The sequence below is a fragment of the Phytophthora sojae genome (assembly GCF_000149755.1).
Source record: "Phytophthora sojae unplaced genomic scaffold PHYSOscaffold_5, whole genome shotgun sequence".
NCBI classification, from domain to species: Eukaryota; Oomycota; class Peronosporomycetes; order Peronosporales; family Peronosporaceae; genus Phytophthora; species Phytophthora sojae.
This window is the reverse complement of record NW_009258119.1, coordinates 4,273,757-4,295,499: the sequence shown is the minus strand read 5'-3', so window position 1 is coordinate 4,295,499 and position 21,743 is coordinate 4,273,757. Positions and strand designations below refer to the sequence as shown.

Sequence of the window (21,743 nt, the reverse complement as noted above, 5' to 3'; positions counted from 1 at the left end):
GTTGCCAGCTCCGGACGAGGCGGTCTGTCTACACACACGGCGGTCGTGCGGTGCTTATTCTCTCTACGCACCGCGGTTTAGTATTTGTGGCGGGCAGATCGCCGCGGGTTGCGACGCACGGGGGCGCTCGCGGGCTCCTTCCGCCTCCCCCTTGAGCGAGAGAGCGGCGTGCTAAACTCTTCGTCGATGCGTTCGAGCTCCATGCCCTCGAGCTCCTCTGTCGCCGGCGACATGGGCTGATCCGAGTCCGAGTGTGCTGCTACCTCGAGACGCGAGTCTGTCGCTGGCTCACGCACAAACTGATACCGCTTGGGAGTCGATAAGACGTCAGGCATGTCGGCGTCACGAGGAGGCGTCGTTGCCTGCTGCACAGTTCGGTTCTCTGGGACATCGCTGGCTGCTGCTTCGGATTCACGAGATCCGACCGGGGAACTCTCGTCCTCCATGCTATCCGTGTTGTGAGGCTTCAGCGAGAAGTCTACATACATGAGGTCAAGGTAATACAGCGTTAGTGTCAACACATCTATGCTTGCTGCAATTCAAGGGCGACTTCATCATCTCACCATCCGTTGAGCCTGCAGCTTTCGGAGCGGGCGGTGCCAAAGATGTGGAAGCAAAGGTAGGGTTGATCTTGGAGCGAACTGGGGGCGTACCAAGCGGACGACGATCTACAGATACGGATTGATGTGCTTCCGTTAGTATTAATGACGCGTATTAGCGTTGTCAAAAAGAACTCGAACCAGTGAATTAGTCTTTCTTACCGCCAAACGGGGAGACGAGAGGCTGCAGCGGAGTTGAAGGCGCGCTGGACGGCTTTACCGGCGACGAGCCAAAGTCCAGGGATTGGCGGGCGATTCCTCGCGAGACACTAGAAGGGGCCGTTTCGATGGGCTTCGGTCGAGTTAGAGCGTGGAGGGCGGAGTCTGGGCTCGAGTCGATTGAACCAATCGAGACATCGCCAGCGCTAGCCTTTCCCTTTCCTTTTGTTGGCGTCGGCGTCTTCTGGCCCGTCACGAATGGAGCAGGCGACTCAATTGACCGCGTCGTAACACTGGATCCCTGCCGTCCCGAAAAAATGCCGGGGGAGTAGTCGAACTCGCCTGTTTCCGCCATATCCTGGAAATGTGTCATGTGGTCCGTCTGCGCCGAAACAAACGCGCTTCCGACCGAGGTAACGTCTTTCTCCTCGGTATGGACATCAAGATCCGATCGCATCGGCTCTGCTGGTGCGGATATTGATGGCGCCAAAGGTTCGGAATCAGACACGTCTTCCATCTCTTCATTCTCCAGCAGTGCCGGCTTAGGAGGCTGTTGACGCTGTCGATCTCCCATCCGAATATAGGAGTTCCTACTCCTGTGCGAGTACGACTTCGCAGGAGGCTCAGCGCACATGTTCGCGAGCAGAGACGCCCGAATGCGCAGGCTTGGCTGATTCAGCGCAGCCATCGCGATTTCAGTGTCACCACGGGACATGGCTCGAATCATCGCTAGGTGTTCGTGGTGAACGTCCCAGGCCTGCTCATACTTGTTTCGGAGAATGTAATACATCACGAGGAAGTCTACCCTCTTAATGTTGTCATCCCGCAAGACATCTTCCTCCTCAATGACGTTACTCTCCATCATGTAGGTGTGGAAGAGTTTCTCCTCTGCAGGCAGAAGGGTCACGCCCTGAACCAGCTCCTTCAGACGATGACTCTTCATCAGCCAGTTGAAGAGGAGACCTAGCAGATCGGGGCGCTTTTGACTGCGGATGAGAGATAGCGCGCGCTCCCACAAGTCCAGCTCCAGTGAAATAACGACCACGAGTTCAGTCGCTGCGGGTGGTGACTGCTCGAGCTCCACTCCAAACGTGTTCCACACTTTCCACGCCACTAGACTTTCACCACGGTGAACCAGCGTCTCCAGCAAGTGCAGGATCAAGTCAGCCTCCAAATCGTACTTGTGGTGAAGATGCATCGCGCTCGACTGCTGCAGTAACGTGATGGCGCTTTCATAAATCGCAGCTACTTGGTCGTCACCTGATGTCTTCATCACCACAGCATTCTCCACCAGCCACAGCGCCAGCAACGTAAGCTTCATATCATCACGGACGTTCAGCTGTGCAGCAAGTGAATCTGCCAGCGAGCGCATTTTCTTCGCAATCCGTGCACCACTCTGCGCATGCTGTTTCCACACACTCAGGTACGCCCTGTCCAAACAGAAATACAGCAGTAGCGCCACCTGAACACGGAAGTATCCCTCAATGGGCTCACGATCGACCTCGTCGCCATAAAACTGGACGACGTCCTCCTGAATACTAGGCGTTCTCAAAAGCTCCAGCAATTGACCCAATTGTGTCGGCGGGCAGTTTCCTCCAAGATCCTCCAACGAAATGCTCGCGCTCTTCATCACGTGTTCAATCAAAAGCATCGGCTCCTTCAATCCACTCACAGACGACAACTTGTTGCCGTAAATCTCTTCGAACTGCTCGCGGTACGTAACGCGGAGCGATCTCGCCTGGCTGTAAAACGAGTTGTATATCTCTCCATCGACACTCACTTCGTTCTCGTGGAGCCACAGCATGCAGTTGCATGCACACGCCACACTTTGAGTACGCGCAAGCAACTGCAACAAATTCTGGATACCTGCAGTGGTAAGACGCATGAGCTCCGTCTCATTCAGCACGTTGCCATCGGCATCCACGCCGTTCGAGCTGTACGCGGCCTGTCGAGAGCCTTCTATCAACCGCTCCGTCAGTGCAATCAGGATCATGCGCAGCCCGTTGAGCTGCCGCAGCTCCTCCTCCACAGCCTCCGCCTTGGCCGTTCGCGGGGACTCGCGGCCGCTGTACTGCTGCTCGTTCACCATCTCGTTCACGTCCTGCTCAATGGCCTCCAGGCGACGACGCGCCCACTGCTGCACTGCGATCGGCTCCTTCAGCACGTAGTTTTTGACGCCAGCAAAGGCGCCTTCGGGCTGCAGCGACTGCGACTCCTCGGCGCGGATGTAGGCCACCACCAGGTGCGCCAGGCCGCTCTTAAGACACACGTCGAACAGCGCGCTACGCTGCACGAGGTGCTGCGCGCCAGGCTGACCCGCGTGCAGCGACGTGTCCACATTGGCGCGGCGGAAGACGCCCGACACGGAAAAGAACTCGAAGGTCTCGGCGGGCTCCACGAACGGCTGCCAGCCGAACTCAGCGAAGCGCTCGAACACCTGCACACACAGAGAGACAAGCAGAGTCGTTAGTACTGCGTATAGAGCGTGGAGGGCGGGCGTGGGCAGCGCTGCGGACCCACCGGCAGGAGCATCATTCTCTCCCCTCCAACGCGGCTTGTGCGCCAAGAGGCTCCCGCGCTTGAATGAGGCATACAAAGCGCAAGACGATTGGACAGCATACAAAGCTAAGATAATAAGAAGAACCTGTGGTAGGGGATGATGCCATGAAATGATTGCACTAAATGATATATGGTAGGCGCAAACTTCTACCCATTCGAGTTGCAGAGCAACATGGCGAGCTTCTTGCAGCGAGCATCACGACGCTCGCTACCTTACTGTGGCAAGCAATCGAGGCCGAATGCGGGCAATAAATAAGCGCAGATATTCTATTACTTTCCTATGGTAATAAATGACGAGGACGCAGCCATACTTGGCTCGCTGCTTAGCACAAGGTGTGTCGGTCCGTAAGGGCGTCCGCGTTGATTTCGTGGGCAACGTGATGGGCCGCACCGTCATCAAGACTGGCGCGGGTCGTGGGCTCCTCGCGGCACATGGGGCAGTGAATGTTACCCTGCAGCCACTCGAGCAGACACTCCTCGTGGAAGGCGTGCGTGCAAGGCAGCTTGACCACGTTCATGCCGGCGCACTCCTCGTCGTCCCACTCGCCGAGGCAGATACTGCAGCACTCGCTGGTGCTAACGCCCTCGACGCTCACGAGCAGGTTGCTATGTGAGTCCACGACCACGTCCTCGAGCGACAGCACGGCCAGCTTGAGCTTGGTCTCGCTCTCGATCTGCTTGTCCGGGTACTCGAGGAAGTCGCGCAGGATAGCGTAGAGTGCAACCAGCTGCTTGGCCTCAGCCGTCGGAGCAGACTCGGTCGTAGTCGCGGCGGCGACGTCAGCCGCCATGGGGATGCTGGAGATGACCTTGACCAGCGACTGCACGAAGGTCTCGAGCGCCGCCCTGCGCTCGGCGATGATCATGTTGTTATCGCAGCGGAAGTGGCGACGCGGGAAGGCGGCCTCGAGGGTCTTGTCCAGCGCGAGCAGCGGCGCCGGGGCCGGCGCGCCGCCGAGCTGCTGCTTGTACTGCTTGAGGAACTTGCGCAGCTGCTGACGCACGGCGTAGAACTCGGAGTAGCGCTTGGCGATGCTCCACTTGTTGCGCGTGCTGCGGAAGGAGATGTCCATGTGGTACATGGTGGCCGGCGCGGCAACGCCGCCGGCCAGCGCCACTTGGGTGCTGATGTTGAGCGAGTTCTTGGCGGTCTCGTACACGCGCTGCAGGCGCTGGGACTGGATGCTCGCGTCCGACATGTCGGCGGTGGTCGGTAGTCGGAGTTGAAGTTGCTTTGGCCTTAGGGCGGACAGATGGCTTGAGCGCTGGGCGGTGGGTTGCCGAATGAGCTCGCTGTCGCAGTGCGCGCAGCCTTGGGAGAAAGGATGTGCCGACGGGAGGCAAGCTTTCCTTGTGGCTCGGGGCGGACTTGCTGGAGGCAGCCTCTATGCACGCGTTGGATGGGTGGCGTAATGGGCCCCGTAAACGTCGCAGTAAAGTATATCGCCTGACAGCACTGAGCAGGCGCTGCCTGCTGCTGTTTCGGAACTGAAGACGAGCTAGCTCGCTTGCAGGATCGCCTTGCAGGCTGCAATGCAGCCGCAGCGTATCAATAGCTCTAACCAGATGTGCGTATCGTATTTTGGGCCGAGTTCTGGTCGCCGCCGCCGGCTTCCAGCAACGCGCTGCGGCTCGGTCATCAGTTCTGGAAGGCGGGTGGTGCTGCCCACTGCGATACTCTGACAGCCCCCACCATATCGCAGCAGCCCGGCAGTGCTGAAAGCCACGAAAGCCATGAAGACCATCACCTCCGGCCTGGGTTCTATTTCGCCCGACGTCTCTCCCCCGAAGAGCTGGGCTTGCCAGAGCAGACCAATAAAAGGCAACAACTCGCTCGCGGCAGCAAGTGGCAAGGAGCAGCGGCAACAAGTACAGCGCGCGAAACGGCCAAAGAGTCGACCAGCACGATCTAGAACGGCGCGAAGCGTATATCGCTTCAGCTTGCCTCTTGTAGCGGCCCGAGTTGCAAAGCTTCAGGATCGCGCCGTAAACCCTGTAGCCACTTCGCGCGCGGTGGATACACACTGTACAGTAATCTGCCCGAGTAAGGAACGCCTGATATATAAAGACGCAGAATATATAAATTGATGTTAAGTTGAGTATACTTTTCCAATGTCTGATTTAGTTAATTCAAAATGAACTGAGCTTTACCAACGAGTACGGAATGATTCCAACAGTGGCGTATGGTCGAAGCACCAACCTTTGACCAGGCATCCTCGCACCACAACAGCGCTGTCAACTGGTCGACCTCGTAGGGATTATCTAGCCCTTCACCAAGCCGGTCTAGAGCCTGCATCATCTTGCGGGATAGAATGTGTCGCTTAATGCAATGAATGATTCCTTGGTCCTTCTCCAGCGGCCGCCCCAGCAGGACTGCACTTGACTTGATTATGCGGCATATCGTTGTCTTGCCTGGGGCGGCCGGGAGGCTGAACTCCGTCATAGCCCACTCAGCCAGGCCCCTGTAGGAGAGAGCAGGTGTGCGGGCTGCCTTGTCGAGGATGCCCACTTTCTCAGACCAAGTGAGACGGAGACGCTTGGACGGTGTGGACTTCATGGGTGGAGTGGGGGAGGAGGTGGGCTTGTGGGGCGAGGTGCAAAAGCAAAAGTGCGAGTCTACCACTACGGTACATGTAGTTTGAAGTCTAGTAAGATCGCTAAATGCGCGCCATTTTTCAAACGAGGGTGGAGAGCTGATGATTGGCACTGGATTTTTCACCTTAGTACCTCAGTACCTTGCACATCCCCCTATCGCCACATCGACTGGAAAATAATATTAAATATGTGAGGCTATTAGTTGTACACCCGTTCCTTATTCGGGCAGAATTCTGTAGTGGATACTGTCGCCGCCTTGCGGGGCTGAGCTGTCAGCGGGGCGGGGCTTTCATTGCCTCGTAATGGCCATGCGCTGCCTGGTTTGCATTTGAGCTGATGTCTTGGTTCCGCCCATCAACGCTTCAACTCCAAACGTCTCTGGCAGATCTCAACCGCACGGTATCCGTTCAACGATGTCGTACTTTATGTTTACCACACATCACCCCACCTTCGCGCGACACGCAATATGCTACGCGTCTCAATTGGGATTGCCACGATACAACGAGAGCGGAAGCACCATGAACAAGTACGTGTCGCCTCTCGCCGATGCTTGGGCGAGCGGAGTGCAGCGCTAAGAGGGTAGATCGCGTCGCTAATGTGTTGCTGTGTGCGTCTGTTGCGTGTGCGTCTTACAGCGACGAGATGGATGCGGCGCTGATGGTGTTTGTGAACTGCCTGGGGGCGGTCATCATGGTATCCGTGGTAGGCTTCCACTACCTCACGGCCAAGCCCAAGGATGCCGAGCTGTAAGGCGGATAAGACGAAGACGATGCAGGTGTGTGCAGTGTGCGTGATGCTTCTGCTGTTGTTGTGTGGGGTTGCAGTGCCAAACTCGGACGGAGACTAACAACTCGAGGACGTGTGTTGATTTAGTTGCGCCACTCTCGCTGGAAATTCGCAAGGCACGAGTTCAATAAGCACGTTACTACGTGCTGGAGGCGTTAAGTTGATGGATTGCAGGGCACGCTTTTTCAAGGAGACACGGGAACACTTCACTGCGTGCTCCACAGCTCGGCGTGACTTGAGGCTGCAACAGCTCGTCGACGGCTTTTCATGTATTAACGTTGAAAGATCTTTCTCCTAGACAACTGCCTCCTCTCTCTTATCATCTTACTTTACCCTGCGCACTCAGTGCTGCAGCTTGCAGTGAAGACAACCTCAACCAGATTGTCTTCGCTGTTCTGCCCTGCATCATCGAAAATGTTTTGATGATGTACGCAATTTTTTGGCGGTATAGTAAAATCCAGTCATCGCGCAGTTTTAGCGTGACTTCAATGCCTTGACACCAAAGAGACCTTCATCCCCAATTCCGCAGCAGTCGTCAATATCATGAGTTCCGGGCGCATCCGAGTGCTGTGCGAGCGCATCATGAGCCGCGGCTACGAGCCGCGCGTGGCGCGCCTCATGGAGAACGTCAAGTCCACGGTACGCGCGCAGCCGGGCTTCCTCTCCATCGAGACGTACGCGCAGGTGGACGACCACACCAAATACGTCGTCTTCTCCGAGGTAACAACTGTTCATACTCCGCCGCCTTCGACGGGGTTCTCTTTGGTCTAATGTGTTTGTGCATGTTGCAGTGGGAGTCCAAGAAGGACTTCGACACGTGGCTGGCCAGCAAGGAGTTCCAGGAGTGCACGCAGCAGATCAACGAGCTGCTGGACGTCCCCGGACTGCACATGCGCATCTTCAAGACCCCCAAGGACGACGTGTTCCTCCTCTGAGCAGTCAACTTCTGTACCAAGGGGTCTGCAAGCATCCTTGCATCATTCTACCAAGTTGTCTATTCAGAGCACTAGAAGAGCATTTTCAATGCAGTCTACATTGCACGTATGCTTGAATTTGTGTCACATTTGTTCACTGTTGGTTCATGGTCTTCGTGTTGCCTCTCTCTGCAGCGGCCACATTGAATACGTCTAGAGGCTCGCTGTTTTGGCCGAAACACACGCTCGCGAAAGCCCTGCAGCAGTCAAAATCGAGGGCCGAAGCCACTGTACATCCTTCGTTCACTTGGGCTGCGTTCTGACGACGGTACTTTCCATCTAGGAAGACTTGTCCCCGTCCGTCTTGCAGCTCTTAATAAAACTCTTTATCCGATCCACAGTCTCGCGCACCGACTTGGTGAACGAGTGGGGCTTGCTGTCCGGGTCTTCACCCTTCTCCGCGCGCTCGGTCTCCTCCTTCAAGAATTCCTCCATGAGTTCCTCCTGGCGAGCCGACAGGTTCCTGCGTTTAGCACAACATCAAGACGGTTAAAGTTAGAACGGTGAATGCCGCCAAGCTATTACTCCATCGCAGAATAGCAGATACGTACTTGGGGATGCAAACCTGCAGGTTCACGAGCTGCGAGCCGCGGCGGTTCGAGTTGAGCTCCTTGATACCCTTGCCGCGCATCTGCAGCACCGTATCGGGCTGTGTTCCGCGCGGGATCTTCATCTCCACTTCGCCCGTCAACGTGGGCACCACAACCGTGCCTCCCAGTACCGCCTGCGCAACCGAAATGGGGACATCCACCAGCACATCCGTCTTGCGCCGCTTGAAGAACGGGTCCGGCAGCACGTGGATGCCCACATAGAGGTGTCCCGACGGTCCGCCGCGCTGGCCAGGCTCGCCCTGGTGCGCCAAGCGCAGGTTCATGCCCTGGTCCACACCCTCGGGGATCTTCACCTCGACTGTGCGCGGCTTCTTGACCGTGCCTTTGCCGCGGCACTTGCCACACGGAGACTCAATGATAGATCCTTCGCCCTGGCAACGACGGCACGGCGTCTCCACCGCGAAGAAGCCCTGCTGCATGATCTGCACGCCGGAACCGTTGCACGTGGGGCACGTTTTCTTCCTGGTGCCAGGCTTGGCGCCCGATCCGTCGCACGAGTCACATTCGACATTGGCCGTGATGTTCAAGTCGCGCGTCGTGCCCTTCACCGCCTCCATGAAGTTGAGCGTGATGTCCACCTGGATGTCTGCACCGCGCTGCGGTTGGTTGGCGCTGCGGCGCGAGCGTCCGCCGAAGCCCTGACCGCCGAAGAACTCTCCGAAAATGTCCTCGAAGCCCTGACCGTGGAAGCCGCCACCGCCGCCACCAAAGCCCGCCTGCTCGTCCACGCCGGCGTGGCCATAAGCGTCGTACTTCTGGCGCTTGTCGTCATCGCCCAGGATCTCCCAGGCCTCGGTGGCCTCCGCGAACTTCTTGGCCGCGTCCGGGTCCGCCTTATTCGTGTCCGGGTGGTACTTCTTGGCCAGCTGGTAGTACTTCTTCTTGATGTCGTTCTTGCTCGCGTCGCGCGAGACGCCCAGCACGTCGTAGAAGTCGCGCTTCGTGGGCTCCATCGCGGCGCGCGTGCTGTGGAACGGCGCGCAGTGCTCCAGCAGCAGCGAAGACGCTCCAAGCGACAGCGTCGTTGGCCGCCGCGCCTGCGCACCCGCCGCGCGCACCGCCGCCGAGCGCAGCACCGATCGCATGGCCATGGCTACGTAGTGACTCAGCAAGTTGGGGAATGGGCCCGATCGTGTGGCGTCCTACGCCCGTCAGCTTCTAGAATCCGACCACCATTTTCAGCCAATGGATGTTGTTAAAGAGAGGTGATTGGTGGAAATCATAAAATCTGCGACGTGTGAGAACCGTTACATGGAGCTTGAAACGACGTTGAACAGATTGAAGTGACCTTGCCGCAGTAGGGAAGACAGCATGGCGGATGCAGAGCAGCAAGGGCCTGCGGGGGCTGGCGTGGATACAGGAGGGAAGGATGTATATGATCCCGAGCTGGACGACGGCCAGCAGAGCGAAGGTGACGACCAGGTGGGCGCCTTGAGCCCTCAAGAAGAAGAAGATGACGGCAGCGACGAGGACGACGACAGCGACAGCGATGAGGACGAGGACGAGGACGAAGACCTGACGCAGACGATCGTGGACATGGGGCGTCATGAGCGCATGCAGCGCATCCAGAAGGTTCTGTACGAGCAGCTCGTGGGCAACGACGAGCGCGTATCGCTCGAGCTGCGTGAGAAGGAGGAGGAGCTGCGTCGCGCCAAAGCTGCGCGAGAAGATGTCGGTGTTGCGTTGTATGGAGTGCAACAACAACTTGCACAGCTACAGGTGGCGCTCGAGGGCGCGCACCGCCGTCTTACGACCCTGCATGACGAACGGTTCTCGAGTGAGGATAAGCTGGACGAGTGGAAAGCGAGCGCGGAGGAGAAGAAGCTAGCGGTGGAACGCCGTCGAGCGCATCTGTACAAAACGCAAGCCGAGTTGGACTCGTTGAATGCAACGCTGCGTCAAGTGGAGAAGTACAACGAAGAGATGAAGCACGAAATTGCTCGCACCCAGCGCGCCGCAGAGAAGGCGGAGGAATCGATGACAGTAGCGGAGAAGGACAAGGTGAAGCAGGATCTGTACATCGATCGCTTGAACGAACAGGTGAAGACACTACAGGAGCAGTTAGCTGCCAATGCAGCCCAGCTCAAAACACAGCGGATGGAGACTCAAGCTGCTGAGGAGACGCTGCGTGAAGCTGCAGCACAGATGGAGGCTGTTGCCTTCGAGAAGAAGCAGCTACTACAGCAGTGGAAGAGCGCACTCATTGGCATGCAGCAGCGCGATACAGCTCTACAGGCCACTCAAGCGGCCATCTCCAAAGTGGGCGAGGACGAACTCGCGCTAAGTGCCGAGTTGCGCGGCTACAAAATATCGATCGAGAAGGCCCAGCAAGCTCATGAAACTCTGATCGCCACCATTGAGCGCTTCAATGCGGAATTGCGTTTTGTGGAGGAGCAAACCGAAAACCTGCGAGCTGAGCATGAACGACTTGCAGCTCGTCACGAACTACTAGCCAAATCACTAAAGCAGACGGAAGCGCAGGTCTCCTCTGCTGCAGCTGAGGGCAAGAAGTTGGAGTCGGAAGCTGCTCAAGTGGCTCAGCACTTGGAGACGACGCAGCGCGAACGGCACTTGCTCGAAGATGAAATCGCGGCGGAGAAGAACGATCAGACTACAGTGCACAAGGCGGCGCACAACCTCACCAAGGAAACCCAACGGCTTGTCACGCGTGTGCACGAGAAAGAGGTGGAGTTGGCCAACCTGCAGAATGAGATGGCTCGGGTGGGTGTTGACGCGCTCAACGTCCAAAACCACACCGCGCAGCTTGCAGAAGCTCAGCGAGCCCTTGTCGAGGAGCTGAAGCGTGACGACCAGCGCGTGGAGCGTGCCGAGCTGGAGATTCGACAGCGTAATGATGAAATCGAGAAGAAGATGCTACGTCTGGATCGCCTCAACAAGAAGTACGAGCAGCTTGTGAGTAAAATGGAGGATGCAGACACCGGTCCGCTCGAGGCGACAATCAAGAACCTCGTGCGTGAAACCAAGATAGACAGAGAAGAGAACGTGTCGAAGCAGAAGCAGTGGCTCAGCACCCAGACTGCTCTCGTGCACGCAGCCAGCGAGGCTCAGGAGCTGAGTGAACGCAACCAAGAACGTAAAAGTAAGACGAGTGTCTTGGAGCAAAAACAACTTCGACTGCAACATGAACTGCAAGAAATGCAGCGCGAGCTTCGAGAACTCTCGAATGGTATCGCGTCACTGCACGCCGACACAGGGCGACTGAACGAGCTCATTTCTCGACAAGGTTCACGCCACGATGAGTTGTTGAACAGTAATCACTCGCTGGAGCTTGGGTTTGCCAGTGAACTGCGAGAACTTGAGGCGACGTCCGTGGCGATGGAAGCTCGAGCTGCTACGTTGCGTCAGGAGAAGCAAGAACTGCTTGACCGCGTCGTGGAGGTAGAGCGACAGCTCATGCTCTGGGAGAAGAAGATTCAGCTCGAGAAGGAGACTCAGGCTGCTCTAGACCCTGAAGTTGGCCAGGCAGAGGCACGCAGTATGGAAAAGGAGATCCATCGCATGCGTCTGCGGCTGGAAGCGCTGCAACGTAGCCAAGAGCAAATGCTGCAGGACATGGAGCAAGCTGTTCACAAACGCGACCTCATCGCACTCCGTGGTCGAAGCAAGAAGGAACAGGAGGCTGAGCTCACCTTTGCAGCCCTAACAGCAAAAGTGTCCACGTTACAGAATCAGCTCCGCAAAAGTGAGCGAGATGCAGCTCGTCTTGACAAGAGCATTCGCGCAAAACTCGTGGCTGGTGAGGACGTCTCCTTTCAGCTTGAAAAGGCTTCGGCTGAGCTCAAGGTGGACGAAGAGCGAGGGTTGTCACTTCAGCGAGCGATTAACGCCTCCCTCTACGACAAACAGCGATACATCGACGCAGCAGCTCGCAAGCTGCGCATGATCAAGCGGTTCGACTCACTTTGCCGCGGAGTGACCAACGGTCCAGCGAATGAAGCCCAGGCGACCGAAGCTCTGGAGAAGGCGAGAGAAGGCATCGAAAAGGTTCGAGCCATCGTTGCAATGCTTCAAAAGCAGAACCCCCACTTGGCTGAGGTTCTTCCTCGCGTGCTGTTGCTTGCTGAAGACCCACCGCCGATGGACAAATAGCAGTTGATAGCTTGCAGGTGCTTCCTAGTTAAATATGTGCATTTCCGTCTACAAAATCCTCATGCCTTTCGTCTCTCTCGAAGTGATTCCAGGAATCTTGCCAGCTTGAGCGAAACATCTTCTAGGTGAGGGATCCCGCTGGTACTTAACGCTGTCATGAAACGCGGTACTCTTAGATACATGCTGCTCACATAACACGCCGTGTCAGTATATTTCCTATGAGAAGTGATGAAACACGGGGATACGTACTCTATGTAGTCCTTTCGAGTCCGTAGAAGCTGCCCGAGCACTTGATCGCTGCCCACAGCAACGTCGCTCTTCACCAAAAGCTCTAATACAGTCACGCTGCGCCAGAGTGAAAGCATTTGGAGCGGTTCCAAAGCTTCACTGCCATCGGACTCGTCTTCTTCTTCATCAGTCTCGCCCTCTTCATCTACTTCGCCATCATCACTTTCCTCTGTTTCGCGGTTCTCGACAGCGATCGCCGCGCGCGATACTGCAATACAGACTCGTTTGAAGAGCTTGGATATCCACAGACTCAGCGCCGGTGCTCGAAGCGCATGCTGCATTACAGACGTGGACCGCTCAACCAACAAGCCCCGCATCTGCTGATGCTGGTGCAAGCGAAAATCTTCGCACTGCTGCATCGCATCAAGCGACAGGAGCAACGCGGCTTCGGCATCCATAAGGTCCTCTCGAAGAACGCGCATGTGCATATCAATTGACCCACCATCGCTTCTGACACCAACGCTAAAGCTCTCGGCTCCGCGAGCGAGAAGGTTTCCCGCAAGCTCGTTCAGACAGAGTCTACCCAGGCAGCTTGTTTGAAGTTGCATATCAAAGCACATCGCATCCAACACCCGTACGACACTCAGTATGAACTCGACTCGTGTTTCATCGCCATTACCCGGACGCAGAGGGTGAGAAAGCTGACGGACCAAGAACGCTGCTAGGCCTGTAGATCCCTGCACTTGTGTGCGGTCTTCGAAGAAGAATTGCTTCAAGTCGACGGAGGAATACGCGGCAGCAGTAAGCTCATCGAGCAGGTGGATCCGTTCAATATCGTCACGAGCACGGACTAAATCCAACGCTAGCATCTCTAGCAACCGTGACAATTCGAGACGATGCTCTGCCCGGGCTGGAAGATTGTCGTCAATTTGTAGCTGCGGGATCAACTGCTTCTAAGAATCCGAAGCACACAGCAAGTTAGATATCTGACCCCTTTGTTAGCTTAATCCTTCGTGTAAGCGTGAACAAACCTGAAAATCGATGCGTACTGCCCGTGATAGTTGAAAGAAGAGCTGCGTTTGCGGCTCGAAAGTCGCAAAGAACAACTCTGACGCCATCTTTTTGGATGTCACCTCACGCAGTTGCAGTCGAAAGAGCTGACTCGTAGGTAGGAGGAGAAGTCCGCGCTGCTTCTTGTTTTCAGGCACCACCCGATCCACCGAGGAGATATTCCGTAATGGTAAGAGCATATCCGCGGCTGATTCGCCTCGACCCATCAACGGAACGATGAACAGGGTGTCACTGCTCAGGGCAAACAACTGGAACTGCATGGGAGCTGTGCTCACAACTGCAGCTTCATGGTAGCGCAGCTTCTCAAACTTTTGAGCTCCGAGCCTGGCCCGTAGTCGCTCTGGATCCAGATGCCTTGGTCGGCATAATGTTGGCGACAACTGCATTGGGGATGGTTCAACCAGTTCAACTTGACGTGACTTCAACTTGATGGGATGCGCGCTCCAAGGATATGAAAAGCAAATGACTAGCAAGGCCCTGGACTCTCGCGAGGCTCGCTGTTCTGGTCTATTGAGAGTATTAATACATCCACGGATCCGATCATTCGTCCTCAGTCTCTACGTCGTCGTCCTCGTCTTCGTCTTCCTCCTCCTCCTCGTGGCTGCTACTGTCGGCCGCCTCTTCGCGCACCTCCTCCTCGCCTTCGTGGTAGACAACAGCGGCCTGGGTCTCGTCATCCTCCTGGTCGTTGTTAGCGGCCGTGTTGACGTGGATCTGGCCCAGCACGAGGGTCAGGCGGCCGGCGAGCTTCTGCATCTGCTCGTGCACCTGCAACCTTGTCTCCAGGAGCTGGTACAGAGCCGACAGACTGGGCACGAGGTCAGGCTGTGCCACCAGGTACGCCGTGTGGTGCAGCAGGACAGCGCGCAGCCACGGGCACAGACGCGCAAAACGGTTAGGCGAGCGCTCAAGCTTGCGGACGATCACCTCCAGCAGGCCCAGCACACGGGAGGCTGACACGCGAGCCACAGTACGAACCACAGTCTTAGCGTCGCGCGTACGCAGGCAGTACTCGAGAAGAGCGTTGTCGCGCGCCTGCAGAGCCTGCTCCAGCACACTGGCCAGCGACGACGCATCAGGCTTGCCGCTGCGAGCCTTGTCCTCAGGCGTCTCAGCCTCGCGCTCGGCGCGGTTAAGAGCGGCGGTCACGTCACTCTCCACACGCTCACGCAGAGCCTCCACACGCTCTGCCAAGGTGAGCTCGTTCTCCTCCTCGTCCGCCTCTCCGTCCAGCTCCTCGAAGCTGGTAGTTTCATCCACGACTGTCATGGAGTTCGCCAGCGCGCGACGCTCAGTCAGCGTCGGCACGTGCGTCTTTTCATCTTCGGCAGTGGCATCCTCCACCTTCTGTCGCTTGCTGCCGTTCTTGGTAGCAGCCTCGGCACGCTCCGCCTTGAGCAGCAGAGCGTCACTGATCTCCGCAAACTCAAGCTCGGTCTTCCACTGACCAGGAGCGTTCTCCTCCATAGGGGACACCTTCTCGAACACGGGCTTCACCAGCGAGCCGCGAGCCACCAGCACCTCGGTCTTCTGGTCCTCCTGTGTGCTAAGCTCGGCGAGTAGAATGCCGGCGCTAGCCTCAGTCGACAGCGTGGGCGAGAGCGGCTTAGACGCCAGCGCCAGCTCCGACGCATCCTTCATCTGCTGGTACTTGTGCGTCCAGAGGAACATAGCGCCCGCAGACGCCGTGGCGCCGACCAGCAGGTCCACAACGGGTTTGGCCTCCTCTGCGTTCTCCTTCTTGTTCTTCTTGCTCTTCTTGCTCTTCTTCTTGGCCACCACCTCGCCCACCGAGGCGCGCGCGAACAGGCCGTCCGCGCTGCTGGGCAGGCTGAAGGTGAGCGCGGGCGCGTCGTGCTCCGCGAGCTGCAGGTCGTACATGTTGACAAAGCGCGCGCCGGCCGTGGCCGCGAACAGGAAACGCGAGGCCTCAATACCGTCCTCCACCGCGGCGAAACGCAGCTGCGTCACCGCCGACGAGAGGCCCGAGACCAGCTTCCTGCTCTTCTTGCCCGAGGCCAGGTCGAACGTGCGCAGCGCCGAGCCGCCGGCCGCCAGGATCTCGCCGTCCGCCGACACGGCGAGCGCCGACGCACCGCCCGAGCCCACGCGGAACTTACGCTCCACGCTGCCGCTGCTCACGCTCCACTCCAGCACGTGCTTGTCGCTCGAGCTCGAGTACAGCAGGCTGCCCTGCGGGTTGAAGGCCAGCGCCTGCACGGCGCCGCTGCTGGCGTCCGCCTGCAGCGTGTGCTTCACCTCTCCGGTGGCCAGGTCCCAGACCACGACCGAGCCATTGCTGGTGCCGAGCGCCAGCAGTCCCAGGTCGCTGGCGCCGCTGCGCTTCTTGCTCTTCTTGCTGCTGCTGGTGGAGGCATTGGCCTGCGTCCAGGCCAGGCACGTGTAACGGTAGCTGAGGTGGTCGCGCTCCTTGAGCTCCTGCTGCAGCGCGCCGCCGGCCACGTCCCAGAGCTTGAGGCGGCCGTCCTCGGACACGGCCGCGAAGTGCGTCTGCGAGTCGGCGAAGAGCTGCATGGCCACGGGAAGTCGGCAAATGGGAATTGGCTGGCGCTCGGGCGATGGTACTACTGGAGCAGAGCAGCCCGTCATACAAAGGTTGCGCGAAGGTCGCGCGAAGCAGTTAGACTTCTAGGATTTAGATTTTAGAATAGTTGATTTGGAACAAACATGCGACGTGTGACGAGATGGATACATTGTAGTTGTTACCGGGAGGGAGGCAGGCGCTGCGGGATGGCGTAGGGCGAGATCTTGGGCGGCGAGCCTTTCGTGGGCGAGGCAGCTCGTAGTTCGTCGTTGTCGCATTTCGTTGAAGTGGCGGGGCGTGAAGCGAGCAGCCTGGGGGATACTGCAGGTTTTGGGAAGGTTGGGGAGCGTCTTGAATGGCGCAAAAACTCCTCACTTACGCTGGTGCCGCCTGCCGGTGGGCCTCCATGCGGCCACGTTCTGCCTCGAGAGGTGCGGGTTGTTACGGGTGTTGGGTTTGAGGGGGCTGCTTTAGGAGGAGACAGCTCGGTGGCGTCGTAAGGTAGCAGCTTAGTGCGGTAGCCCCCGCCGACGCGCTTGATGGACATCGGTCGTCGCGGCCGTCGTCCTGGAGTGGGTTTAGGCGGTGGTGGCTGCGGGAGTATCTTTGGGGGAGACGTTGGCGGTTCTAACGGTATAATGCTAGAAGACGACGTAGAATTGGTCGGTAGCGCGCTCTCGCTGTCCTCTTCGTCGGAGAAGAGGATATCCAAGCTGATCCCTCTGCTTAGTGCCTCAACGATGATCTTCTCCTCCGACGTAAGCTCTTCGGCTGAAGCTGGCCGCTTTCGTGGCTTTGGGAGAGTCACTTCTTCGTGCTCGTCATCAACCTCTTCAGCTTCGGTACACGCAGCCAATGCAGCTCGTGTTCGGGCCCTTTGCAGGTGCTTTCGTGCCTGTCGCTGGAGTACCGCGGCAGCTGAATGCATCTCAAGCTCTCGACGAGCTTCTTCTTCTCTGGCTCGACGTTCACGCTCACGCAGCAATTGCTGCCGACACACATACGTCTTCAGCGCTCGCTGCAGCATCGATGCAGCGTCATTCGTTTTCCGCACGTTCTTGAGTACTCGCGTGACTTGTCGTGCTAGAGCCCCTCGCATCACCCTTTGCACCGCGACCGCAGCGGCATCCTCCCGTGCTCGTTCATCTGCTCGCTTCGCTGCCTGGTGCATCTGCCACATCCGACGCTGACGAGCTGCTTCGCGCTGAACACGCCGCTGTTTCCGCTTGGCCTCGTCTTCCAGCAGATATTGTTCCCGAGCTCGCAGCTTTTCCAGTTTATCCTCCAGCAGTCGAGCTCGTTGAGCCGTGCGCTCCACGACGCGCGAATAATTCTCCAGCGACCCATTTTCATACATCATTCCGTGAAACTGCGACGTGAACTTGACACTGCGCGGATGGGAGAACAAGTTCATGGCTCGATGCGCGTCAATCTGGACGCCCACATTTCCAGGTCGTGCTGTGAGTAGCAACGGCAGCTTCAGCCCCGATGCGGAGGCAGTGGCTGACGACAGCGGCCCCGACAAGCTCGCTGCTCGAACTTCGTCTTGGTTTGCCATGAGCCTAGCTACCATGTAGCCGTAGCGAACTTACTCGCACGCGAGCTCAAGCCGAGCCGAGCGTAGCGAGTCAAATGCAGAGCATGATGCACCGGAGCTGTATTTTTGAAAGCGTCCTCGCTCCACTAATTATACATGACGCACTGCTTGCTCCGGGTAAGTCTATCTTGTTCATGCGTGTCCAAGGCTTCACTGAGAAGTCCCTGCCACTCTATTGATGTCTTGGTTCGGTTCCTCTCCAGCGTCACTGTCGTCTTCATCGCTCGAGCTTTCTTCCTCGCTTGAGGACTCCTCCTCACTGGACGATTCGGAGTCCGAACTGGATGATGAAGATGCCGCCTCGTCGTGCTCGCTATTGCCAGCCTCGAACAGACTGCGTTCGAGCTCGTCCAACGCCCAACCCGTTTCATCCTTCTTGAATGCAGCTATGTGGTCATCCAGCTCCGCACTGACACGCTGGAGGCGCTCATCGTTGACGGATTGAATCCACACGCAATAGTCCTGGATATAGAGCGAGTTGAGCAGGTACTGGGTCTCGGACTTCTCCACGATCCGGTAGAGAGCAAGAAGAGCTCGCAGCACGACGCGCTTGCCGCGCTTCAGGATCTCGCTGGCTTCACGCACGCAACGCATGGCCAGAGCGTACTGCCGCAGGAACGGGAATGTGATCATGCGGCGCACAGTCGAACGCACAACGGCTCGCAAATCCGCGTTCGAATCAAGCCACGACAGTGTTGGGCTCACGATGCCCACCGTCCAGGTAGACTCGACTCCACTGTCACCCTGGGTAGTGAGCTGCTCGTACGCAAAGCCAATGAGGATATCCACCAGACCACCAATCACTAGCTTTTCCTCGGGACTTCCTTCCGGAAGCAAAAACTCCTTTCGCGGCAGTCGGAGCAGCAGTTCTTGCTCCGAATCCGTGAATGTAGTCGCTGACTCCGACGCTGATGGAGTAGGGGGCGGCTGAGATGATGACGATGAAGAAGAAGTAGAAGCTTCGAGCGACACGCTGCTGAGACTGTCTCCAACACGGTCAACGTCCGAATCAACTTCGACGATGAGAGGCTTCGTCACCTTCACCTCGGTGATTTTCTTTGGAGCAGTCACAGCAGGTTGCGGGAGGACGGGGTACTTCCTCCAGAACGGCTCGTACGCCATAGTCAGCTCGAAGTACATGTCATCGCCCTGATTCGCGAAGTCCATTAGATACCGCTCGATGTCGAATTGCGCCTCCTCCGCAGCCTCGCGCAGAGTACGACGCTGCTCCGGTTGCATGTGCTCCGGGTCGGGTAGAGACAAGATTTCGCTCACTTCGCCGTGCCACACGCGGAAAAAGTCACTGTACGCGTTGTTGAATCCGTACGAAGGCGCCAGCTCCGTGATGCGCACGCCAACCGGCTCTGCGTCATCCTTGCCTGTGCCAAGCTTAATTGCCTTGGGACTTTGCTGCTTGGAAGCCGAGGTCTCCAGTCCGAGAAGCGACGAGTCCGTCTCCACCTTCAGCTCCGCAGCAGCCGCTTCCCCATTGTCACTACTAGGAACCGGTTTGCCGTCGATCAACGCATTCAACCTGTCCGACTCCTCCTGGAAGGTCCCAATCGGTCCAGGGCCCGACGACTCCAACACTTCGATCAGTGGCGCTTTCCTGTCGATAAAAGACCATCACGTCAAATTCCATACACAACCACCACTACCGCCATCATCATTGCAAATCTCACCGTTGAGTTTTCGCCTTGACATCCACCGGCGGCCGCTGTGACTGCAGCAGCTTGGTGAGCATGTCGAGGTCCGGGAAGTGCTGGCCAGCCTCCTTCTTGGGCAGATGCACCACAATCATGCCGTTGTCCTGCAAGAATCAAAGCACAGCTAGTGAGAACCTATTGCGAACCAATTGCAGCAGCCACAGCTGCAGCTTTTGCGCACCTTGTTCGGGTCGTACACGGCCTTGGCCAGCTCGTCGTCCACCACCTCGTGCGGGAAGTGCAGCTTGAGCAGGTACGGCTTGCAGTAGAAGGTGAAGTCCAGGCCGTCCACGTAGAACTCCATCTCGGACACGCGCACGAACGGCACGTGCACGTGCACGAAGACCCACGCGGCGTCCTGCGTCACGTGGAACCTGGGCGTCGCCACCATCCTCTTGCAGCTAGCTACCTATGTACTTGCACCTTGTGACCAAATTCCGAGATGGCTACAGTGCCAGTGGCCATCGGGATCATTGGTGTACGATGTACACCAAACTACGTACACACACCAGATTACGAATTTTGGATCTCCTTTCACAAAGGGAGAGGAAAGGGGATTTTCTCCTCGTTATTACACCGAAGATCATGACGGCGGACGTGGCCATGGCGTCGGCGGACGAGAGCGCGGGGCTCACGAGCTACTACGAGCAGAAGATTGAGCACCTGGAGCTGACGGTGCGCGACGAGACGCAGAACCTGCGGCGTCTGCAGGCGCAGCGCAACGAGCTCAACTCGAAGGGTAAGATAGATAGATATCTTCTTCTCCTCCTCTTCTTCTCTTTCTTTATCTTTTTGTATAAAGTTATAGGTTTCTTATTTCTCTCCTTTTTTGTATCAACTATGAAGTCCGTCTGCTGCGCGAGGAGCTGCAGCTGCTGCAGGAGCCCGGCTCGTACGTGGGCGAGGTGGTGAAGCAGATGGGCAAGTCCAAGGTGCTGGTCAAGGTGAACCCCGAGGGCAAGTACGTGGTGGACGTGGACAAGACCATCGACATCGCCAAGTGCACGCCCAACACGCGCGTGGCGTTGCGCAACGACAGCTACGTGCTGCACAAGATCCTGCCCACCAAGGTGCGTCCGTCACCTTGAAGACATATCAACTATGAGAAACCGAGGATCGCTAAACTTTATATGGGTCTCTATTGATGCAGGTGGACCCGCTTGTGAGCCTCATGAAGGTGGAGAAGGTGCCCGACTCGACCTACGACATGATCGGCGGCCTGGACAAGCAGATCCGCGAGATTAAGGAGGTCATCGAGCTGCCCATCAAGCACCCGGAGCTCTTCGACGCTCTGGGTGTGGCCCAGCCCAAGGGTGTGCTGCTCTACGGCCCTCCCGGTACGGGCAAGACGCTGCTGGCTCGTGCCGTGGCCCACCACACGGACTGCACGTTCATTCGTGTGTCGGGTGCTGAGCTGGTGCAAAAGTACATTGGAGAGGGCTCGCGTATGGTGCGTGAGCTGTTCGTCATGGCGCGTGAGGCGTCGCCGTCGATCATCTTCATGGATGAGATCGACTCCATCGGTAGCTCCCGTATGGAGGGTGGCGGTGGCGACTCCGAGGTGCAGCGTACCATGCTCGAGCTGCTGAACCAGCTGGATGGCTTCGAGCCCGCGCAGAACATCAAGGTCATCATGGCTACCAACCGTATCGACATTCTGGACGCGGCGCTGCTGCGCCCCGGCCGTATTGACAGAAAGATCGAGTTCCCGAACCCGACGGAAGGGGTGAGTGCGCTTGATGGCTGAGTTTTGCTGAAGGTGTGGATGGGATGGTTAACTTTTTGTGCTATTTGGTGTGCAGTCGCGAATCGATATCATGCGCATTCACTCGAGGAAGATGAACCTGCTGCGTGGCATCAACCTGAAGGTTATTGCTGAGAAGATGCCGACTGCGTCAGGCGCCGAGTGTAAGGCTGTGTGCACAGAGGCCGGTATGTTTGCACTGCGTGAGCGCCGGATCCACGTTACCCAGGAGGACTTCGAGATGGCTGTGTCCAAGGTCATGAAGAAGGACTCGGAGCAGAACATGTCGATCAACAAGCTGTGGAAGTAAGCGAAGCCCGGGCAAGCCGGCTAGCTAACGCTTTAGCGAAGGAGCGGTAAGACGACCGGGGCGGGCGAACCATGAGTCTTGCATGCTTGAGGTGCGGCGACCCGTCCCGTTTGCAGAATCGAATGAGCTTTGATTGCATGTTGGGCGTG

At 57.4% G+C, this 21,743-nt stretch overlaps 11 protein-coding genes across 11 annotated transcripts; 3 read left to right on the top strand and 8 right to left on the bottom strand.

The window, feature by feature from the left end:
• Positions 1-77: 77 nt before the first annotated feature.
• On the bottom strand, positions 78-3,319 carry PHYSODRAFT_346651 (hypothetical protein; the record flags this gene model as incomplete). Its single annotated transcript, XM_009531140.1, has 4 exons — positions 3,279-3,319; positions 762-3,195; positions 564-668; positions 78-478 (listed from the first exon to the last, which is right to left on the bottom strand). The coding sequence occupies exons 1-4, from the start codon at positions 3,291-3,293 to the stop codon at positions 78-80; spliced, it is 2,955 nt and encodes a 984-aa protein (XP_009529435.1). The 5' UTR covers positions 3,294-3,319.
• Positions 3,320-3,457: 138 nt separating this feature from the next.
• Positions 3,458-4,585, bottom strand: PHYSODRAFT_561395 (Kazal-like serine protease inhibitor domain and phox-like domain-containing protein). The gene has a single exon (XM_009531139.1). The coding sequence runs from the start codon at positions 4,514-4,516 to the stop codon at positions 3,641-3,643; it is 876 nt and encodes a 291-aa protein (XP_009529434.1). The 5' UTR covers positions 4,517-4,585; the 3' UTR covers positions 3,458-3,640.
• An 857-nt stretch (positions 4,586-5,442) lies between these two features.
• PHYSODRAFT_505284 (hypothetical protein) lies at positions 5,443-5,874 on the bottom strand (the record flags this gene model as incomplete). Its single annotated transcript, XM_009531138.1, has 1 exon — positions 5,443-5,874. One exon carries the CDS (start codon positions 5,872-5,874, stop codon positions 5,443-5,445), a length of 432 nt encoding a protein of 143 aa, XP_009529433.1.
• Positions 5,875-6,458: 584 nt separating this feature from the next.
• PHYSODRAFT_561392 (hypothetical protein) lies at positions 6,459-6,998 on the top strand (the record flags this gene model as incomplete). The annotated part of the gene is made up of 2 exons (XM_009531137.1): positions 6,459-6,687; positions 6,786-6,998. One exon carries the CDS (start codon positions 6,459-6,461, stop codon positions 6,660-6,662), a length of 204 nt encoding a protein of 67 aa, XP_009529432.1. The 3' UTR covers positions 6,663-6,687; positions 6,786-6,998.
• A 218-nt stretch (positions 6,999-7,216) lies between these two features.
• On the top strand, positions 7,217-7,748 carry PHYSODRAFT_286353 (hypothetical protein). Its single transcript, XM_009531136.1, has 2 exons — positions 7,217-7,418; positions 7,490-7,748. Exons 1-2 carry the CDS (start codon positions 7,242-7,244, stop codon positions 7,631-7,633), a joined length of 321 nt encoding a protein of 106 aa, XP_009529431.1. The 5' UTR covers positions 7,217-7,241; the 3' UTR covers positions 7,634-7,748.
• Positions 7,749-8,222: 474 nt separating this feature from the next.
• On the bottom strand, positions 8,223-9,374 carry PHYSODRAFT_260708 (hypothetical protein; the record flags this gene model as incomplete). Its single annotated transcript, XM_009531135.1, has 1 exon — positions 8,223-9,374. A coding segment is annotated over one exon (1,152 nt), but the record flags the coding sequence as incomplete, so codon positions are not given.
• A 3,078-nt stretch (positions 9,375-12,452) lies between these two features.
• Positions 12,453-14,078, bottom strand: PHYSODRAFT_333894 (hypothetical protein; the record flags this gene model as incomplete). Its single annotated transcript, XM_009531134.1, has 3 exons — positions 12,453-12,576; positions 12,643-13,574; positions 13,653-14,078. 3 exons carry the CDS (start codon positions 14,076-14,078, stop codon positions 12,453-12,455), a joined length of 1,482 nt encoding a protein of 493 aa, XP_009529429.1.
• A 154-nt stretch (positions 14,079-14,232) lies between these two features.
• Positions 14,233-16,227, bottom strand: PHYSODRAFT_505395 (hypothetical protein; the record flags this gene model as incomplete). Its single annotated transcript, XM_009531133.1, has 1 exon — positions 14,233-16,227. The coding sequence occupies one exon, from the start codon at positions 16,225-16,227 to the stop codon at positions 14,233-14,235; it is 1,995 nt and encodes a 664-aa protein (XP_009529428.1).
• Positions 16,228-17,171: 944 nt separating this feature from the next.
• PHYSODRAFT_382453 (hypothetical protein) lies at positions 17,172-17,795 on the bottom strand (the record flags this gene model as incomplete). The annotated part of the gene is made up of 1 exon (XM_009531132.1): positions 17,172-17,795. A coding segment is annotated over one exon (624 nt), but the record flags the coding sequence as incomplete, so codon positions are not given.
• Positions 17,796-19,301: 1,506 nt separating this feature from the next.
• Positions 19,302-19,931, bottom strand: PHYSODRAFT_461624 (hypothetical protein; the record flags this gene model as incomplete). The annotated part of the gene is made up of 3 exons (XM_009531131.1): positions 19,302-19,443; positions 19,517-19,644; positions 19,722-19,931. Coding segments are annotated over 3 exons (480 nt in total), but the record flags the coding sequence as incomplete, so codon positions are not given.
• A 170-nt stretch (positions 19,932-20,101) lies between these two features.
• Positions 20,102-21,731, top strand: PHYSODRAFT_546373 (hypothetical protein). Its single transcript, XM_009531130.1, has 4 exons — positions 20,102-20,279; positions 20,387-20,610; positions 20,691-21,266; positions 21,343-21,731. The coding sequence occupies exons 1-4, from the start codon at positions 20,126-20,128 to the stop codon at positions 21,592-21,594; spliced, it is 1,206 nt and encodes a 401-aa protein (XP_009529425.1). The 5' UTR covers positions 20,102-20,125; the 3' UTR covers positions 21,595-21,731.
• Positions 21,732-21,743: the final 12 nt, after the last annotated feature.